General features: G+C 35.6%; 1 protein-coding gene across 1 annotated transcript; it reads left to right on the top strand.

The window, feature by feature from the left end:
* The first annotated feature begins 666 nt into the window (after nt 1-666).
* Nucleotides 667-5,814, top strand: LOC107817392 (uncharacterized). The gene is made up of 2 exons (XM_016643198.2): nt 667-3,617; nt 5,068-5,814. The coding sequence occupies exons 1-2, from the start codon at nt 1,034-1,036 to the stop codon at nt 5,484-5,486; spliced, it is 3,003 nt and encodes a 1,000-aa protein (XP_016498684.1). The 5' UTR covers nt 667-1,033; the 3' UTR covers nt 5,487-5,814.
* The last annotated feature ends 1,113 nt before the right edge of the window (nt 5,815-6,927 follow it).

Raw genomic sequence — 6,927 nt, forward strand, 5'->3', positions numbered from 1 at the left:
ATACACTGACTGGTAAAAAGAATTTTAAATTATCAGATTATCTAAAAATAATCAACTGTTGCCGTATGAGAAGTAAGGTAGATTATCTATTTTTTTTTTAGAAAAAAGCAGTCTGGTGTATAAAGAATTCCGTATTGGATACTTCCGCTATAACAAATAAATATATTGATACTGTAAAGATATTTTTGTGGTGCCACAATATATAAGTTATATCCTATTAATAAATCCTTAGATGAGAATGATTTTGTGGACCCTAAATTCTCCACATGAGTCAGTAGCTAGCTTGGTTAGCTACTATACTATATCTATAATTCTTCTTCTTTGTGTATCATTATGAATGTTGGGTCAACATTTACTCTGTAATAGTGGCATGCATTGATTACATAAGCCTACCTTTTTTTCCTTTTCCTTTTTAGTTAATTTATTGCCATGATAAAAATCTTTAATCCATAGTTATCATATCAGAAATTTGAGACCAACTCAACTCAGCCATCCTTCATGATTTAATTGAAAGTGCAATTTCTATCATCTCTCACTTAAAATAAAGTGTCTTTTCCACTTAAAGTTAAAGGGTATTCTTGTCATATTGAATATGGAGAGAATCAACTTTACTTTTCTCATAATCTGAACTTTAAATTTCTGTTGGTCATCCAACGGCTGTTTTTTAAAGTCAGTATAGGGGACTGCTTTACTTCTCTTTATTTTTCTTTGTTACTTTGTTCAAAGAAGTTCATTACTGCATATATAAACTTAGTTAAAGAAATCCATTTATTTTTAGCTAAAAACTTTGATGTGTTCTTCACTGAGAGATAAAAGGAAAAGCAAAGAGAGAAAAGGGGAGGCTTAGCTTCTTCCTTGATCTTGAATACTCACTTTCTTTCTTTTTGAAGATGTTTGATTCTTTAAATCTATCTACACCTGAAGTTTCTCAGATTCCCTTAACTTTTCCTTCCTTTTCCAGAAAATCCATTGTCTCAAAGCCTCATAATAAGACCCTTTGTTTCTTCTTCAAGTCCTTCCAAATTCACTTTCTATGAAAAACTTCCAAGAAAATATGTTGCCACTCATTCATATTGTCACATTCTTTACTCTTTTAGGCACTTCCTTTTCTTCCTCTTCTGATTTTCATGCCTTAGTAAGCCTAAAACAAGGTTTTGACTTCTCAAATCATGCATTAAGCTCTTGGGATACTTCAAATCCTAGCTCAGTTTGTTCTTGGTTAGGAATCAAATGCTCCCAAGGCCGAGTTATATCGATAAACTTATCCAATATGGACTTATATGGCTCTGTTTCCCCTGCTATTTCAAGCTTAGATAAGCTTGTAGAGCTCTCAATTGATGGCAATAACTTCACTGGTGAAATCAAGATTGACAACATGAGCAGCCTACAGTCTCTCAACATTTCAAACAACATATTCAGTGGGAATTTTGATTGGAACTACTCAAGCCTGGCCAACTTGGAAATTCTTGATGCTTACAACAACAACTTCTCTTCTTTTCTTCCTCTTGGAGTTGTCAACTTGAAGAAACTCAAGTACTTGGATTTGGGTGGCAACTATTTCTATGGAAGAATACCAGAAAGTTATGGGGATTTGAGTGAGTTGGAGTACTTGTCACTTGCTGGAAATGACTTGCATGGTAGAATCCCTAAAGCCTTAGGGAATCTCACCAACTTGAAAGAGATTTACTTAGGATATTTCAATGTCTTTGTAGGTGGGATTCCTAAGGAATTTGGCAAGTTAGAAAATCTTGTTCACATGGATATTTCTAGTTGTGAATTAGATGGTCCAATTCCTCCTGAATTAGGGAACTTGAAATTGCTCAACACACTTTTTCTGCATATCAATCTTCTCTCAGGTCAAATTCCTAAAGAATTAGGCAATCTCACTAGCTTAGTCAATCTTGATCTTTCAGCCAATGCACTTACAGGAGAAATCCCATTTGAGCTCATTAATCTTCAGCAGCTAAGGCTTTTCAACCTTTTCATGAACAAATTACATGGTTCTATACCGGATTTCATCGCTGATTATCCCGAGCTGAAGATTCTTGGTCTTTGGATGAACAACTTCACTGGTGTCATCCCCGAGAAGCTAGGCCAAAATGGGAAGCTACAAGAGCTGGATTTGTCATCAAACAAGCTCACTGGTACAATTCCTAAAGACTTGTGTGCCTCAAAGCAACTCAGAATCTTGATTTTACTCAAGAATTTCCTCTTTGGTCCAATTCCAGAGAATTTAGGCACATGTTCAAGTCTAGTTAGGGTGAGATTGGGGCAGAATTACTTGAATGGTAGCATTCCAAATGGATTCATTTACATGCCTGAGTTAAACTTAGTTGAGCTGCACAACAACTACTTGTCTGGTACCTTACCAGAAAATGGTAACATTTCTTCAAAGCCAGCCAAATTAGGTCAATTAAATTTATCAAACAATCAACTTTCTGGTTCTTTACCATTTTCACTCTCTAATTTCACTTCCCTTCAAATCCTTTCACTTGGAGGGAACCAATTCTCTGGTGCTATTCCTCCTTCTATAGGTCAACTCTCCCAAGCCTTAAAAATTGACCTGAGTCATAATTTTCTTTCTGGTGAAATCCCTCCTGAAATAGGCAATTGTGTCCACTTGACATATCTAGACTTGAGCCAAAACAACTTTTCTGGTTCAATTCCACCTAGAATGTCCGAAATCCGAATCTTGAACTATTTGAACTTGTCAAGAAACCATTTGAATGAGACCATACCAAAGTCAATTGGTACCATGAGAAGTCTCACAACTGCTGATTTCTCATTCAATGATTTATCAGGCAAGCTGCCGGAATCAGGCCAATTTGCATACTTCAATGCTACTTCTTTCGCGGGCAATCCTCGACTATGTGGTTCATTATTGAACAACCCTTGCAATTTCACACTCATCACTGATCCACCTGGAAAGTCTCGTGGCGATTTCAAGCTGATTTTCGCCCTCGGGTTGTTAATCTGTTCACTAGTATTTGCAGCTGCAGCTATCATAAAAGCCAAGTCTTTCAAGAAAACAGGCTTGAATTCTTGGAAAATGACAGCATTCCAAAAGGTTGATTTCACTGTTGCAGACGTGCTCGAATGTGTGAAAGATGGAAATGTAATAGGCAGAGGAGGAGCCGGGATTGTGTACCATGGGAAAATGCCAAATGGGGTTGAAATTGCTGTGAAAAAACTGCTTGGTATTGGCAACAACAGTCATGATCATGGTTTCAGAGCAGAGATTCGGACACTAGGCAATATTCGACACAGAAACATCGTAAGACTTGTTGCTTTTTGTTCAAACAAGGAAACAAATCTACTTGTGTATGAGTACATGAGGAATGGGAGTTTAGGTGAGGCATTGCATGGGAAAAAGGGTGGATTTTTGAGCTGGAATTTGAGGTACAAAATTGCTATAGAAGCTGCTAAAGGATTGTGTTATCTTCACCATGATTGCTCGCCATTGATCGTTCACAGAGATGTTAAATCCAACAACATTTTGCTGAATTCAAACTTTGAAGCTCATGTTGCTGATTTTGGTTTGGCTAAATTCTTGGTAGACGGTGGTGCCTCAGAATGCATGTCTGCAATTGCTGGTTCCTATGGTTACATTGCTCCTGGTACGTTATTTTCGCAATTCTAGACCTGCTTTTTTGGTTTATAGAATAATTACATTATTAGGAAGGGGACTCTTGCGTAGCTGGTAAAGTTGTTGTCATGTGACAAGTAAGTCATGGGTTCGAGCCGTAAGACTGCGTACAATAGACCTTTGTGGTTCGGCCATTTCCCAGACTCCGCGCACGCGTTGCCCTTTTTAAAATAATTACATTATTAGGTGATCTAAAAGACAATTACATATTAGCTAGACAAATTATCTACAATAACATGTTAAGATATACTGATAGTGATGTCTTTAAATTGTTGTGCATATATAAGTGAACACTTGTTGGGATGAAATTATTGTGTACAAGCCAGTACTTGGTTAGTTAATGTAGTTAGGTATTTAGAAATTGCAACTACACTGACAAAGACATTCTTGCATGGTCGTGCTAACAATGCCAATAATTCTTGGGTCGACTGCTTTTTAATTCCCAACAATTAGTCTATGTCAATCAAATTGCAGAATCACTTTAAAAATCAGGAAACGTACCACTATTATATTCTGTCTACAGTTTGGGAACTCAATTCAATTTTCCTCCCTAATAGACTACTAGTAATGAGAAAATTTTGCTGCATTTTCTTTCTTGGTTTGGAGTTTGATCCAGAAGAGAGAAAGGGAAAAAGGTTAGGTGGTGGCAGGAAACTACCTAAAATGTTTGCAATTAGAAAACGGCGTCGTAACAGTATTGCCTCGTCGGGCTAAAGTGACAGGCCCAAGATCACCCGTGATTCAAGGCAGCGAAAGAAAGAAGAAGTCTTAGGGCTCTCTTGGAATTTTTTGGGAAATCGTAACGTATTACGAGAGAGGAAGAGGACTAGACTATAACTTGTAATTAATTTCTGTGCCAGAGGGGTTCGTGGTGGCCCAATAAAACTAGTCTCAGTCTATAAAAGTAAGTCAAAATCTGACTTGATTGACACATTGGGCCCAATCGATTGTCGTGCTAGCCAACCCACCATGCACTTCTTTTAACAGATTAAGATATTGACATTTGACATGAATCCCAAAAAATATATATACAATATATATTCATATGCTATAGTATGAGTATAATATAATATTCAATCTAAAAGATTATAATATTATGTTATTTTCTAGGTTATCCAATGTTGCAAGTTACTTTTACTCGTTTGTAATTAATTTTAGTTATTGGGTTCACAATTATAAAATCTAAATAAAAGTTATTGGTCCATCTCACTACTATCATATCTCCATCTTGTTTAACTTGATGGTGTAATACCATTGTACTATGTTAATGCATAAAATTTAATTTTTTTAAGGGAGAAGAAGGTATAGAGTGAAGTCACTAGAGTATACCACTAATTCCAGGATGAATAATCAATCATATTTACTTCTATGATTTTTACTTTATTAATGTTCTTTCCTATTTCTATTTTTTGTTGTTGCAGAATATGCATATACTTTGAGAGTAGATGAAAAGAGCGACGTTTATAGTTTTGGTGTGGTTTTACTGGAGCTGATCACAGGGCGTCGTCCAGTAGGGGAATTTGGAGACGGAGTGGACATTGTACAATGGAGCAAGAGAGTAACAAATTGCAAAAGAGAACAAGTGAGACACATTGTAGATCCAAGACTAACTACAGTGCCAGAAGACGAAGCCATGCATTTGTTCTTCGTTGCCATGCTTAGCATCCAAGAAAATAGCGTAGAACGTCCAACAATGAGGGAAGTCATTCAGATGTTATCAGAGTTTCCGCGACAATCCCCAGAGTATCAACCATCTTCTTCGTCTGTGGTTTTTCAAAAGGTAAAGAGCCTTGAGAATGACCAAAATTGTCCAAAGATTCGGAAGGAACTTTTGGTTTAACCAATTTTCGTTTATAAGTAAAAGTATTAGATTTTAGTTTGTTTTTAATGGTCCTTTGGCAGGTGTTTTGAGTTATTTCTCTGTACCGCTTTATAAGTTGTACTAACTTGTTATTCTTTCTACTTGCTTAAGATAGGTTTTTGTGGCAAAGAGAAGTAGGAAAATAATTAGTTAGTGGATTTTGATTCTTAATTAGGGGTTGGGGTGTTAATTTCTTGGCAAAGGCAAGCAGGCACAGTTAAGTTGGTTCTGAATGCTTTTTGTATCATATTGTTATACAAGGTATATATTGTTCCTTTTACGGGTGAATTCAAAATTGTTTCTTCAATATTCAATACGACATATGATATCACATACATAGTGTTTGATCTTAGAGGTGAAGTTTGTGAGTTGGAATTTAGTACCAAAATAAGAGAGAACCTGAGTATTAACAAATTATGAATCTTGCTGCTATCTTTGTGTCTAATTATGAAAGATCACTTGATTACTCATCAGTATGAAAAAATGATCAAAAAACAAATTAAATATTGAATTATTTGGTTACCAATGGAAAGTGAACTTGGAACTGGAAACCTTGCAGTCTAAAGACGTCAGGTTTGTCATTTATTCGCAACATGCGAAGTAATTATAACAATAACTTTCTATTAATTTGATCTCCGATTACTAATATCTTTTCTAGTTTCATATAACATGAATATTCAATAATGCAAGTTTGCTTGGTGTGACATATATATACACTGCACACATATTAAAATACTAATATAGACTTATTATAGTGTGTGAAAACTGAATAATAACATTGAAATCGCAACCAAGACTAACTAATGCAGAGACTTCTGCGTACCTAATATCGCATCAAATGTAAAACATTTAGTGATTATTTGGTTTTTAGACACAAATGCCGTATAAGCAATAACGGACCAAATACCAATACAGAAAACAAACACCTAATTGTACTACAAGATTGATATTAACTCAATACAAGAACCTAAAGTTATCTGGGTTGTATGTTTTCGTAATTATCGGTCTCTCAGAACAGCTTCTTTATCCCATCGGGATAGGGTAAGGTCTTGGTACACTCTACCATTTTCAGACACTACTTTAATTCTTTTACTTTATCTTGTCTGCCATAGTTTTTTTTGTCGTCTAGTTTGTCGTCTTCTTCTCGATTATTCCAGTTGTACGTCTGTAACAATGTTATCTTCTCCTTTGCATTTTGAGCATATGTGGTCTGATATTTGTGACTGATTAGCTTGCAGTATCTTGTTAACAGTTCTGGAGAAATGAAATTCGTCCTTATAGCTCTTGTAGTTGTGAAATTTTTCTGGGTTTTTGTTTGTTATGTTCTTAATAGGATTTTCCCATTTTGCAACACATAACTAATATAAAGTTATGTAAATTGACCTATTGTAAAATGATGCTAAATTCTGTAACTCTCCTT

Source organism: Nicotiana tabacum, chromosome 19 (genome assembly GCF_000715075.1).
Source record: "Nicotiana tabacum cultivar K326 chromosome 19, ASM71507v2, whole genome shotgun sequence".
Taxonomy (NCBI): domain Eukaryota; kingdom Viridiplantae; phylum Streptophyta; class Magnoliopsida; order Solanales; family Solanaceae; genus Nicotiana; species Nicotiana tabacum.

What these genes read in the sequence shown, in the direction of transcription:
- LOC107817392 (XM_016643198.2), top strand. Translation starts at nt 1,034, where the DNA reads ATGAAAAACTTCCAAGAAAATATGTTGCCACTCATTCATATTGTCACA. An exon ending in CTATGGTTACATTGCTCCTG is followed by an intron (nt 3,618 to 5,067) that starts GTACGTTATTTT and finishes TTGTTGTTGCAG; the next exon opens with AATATGCATATACTTTGAGA.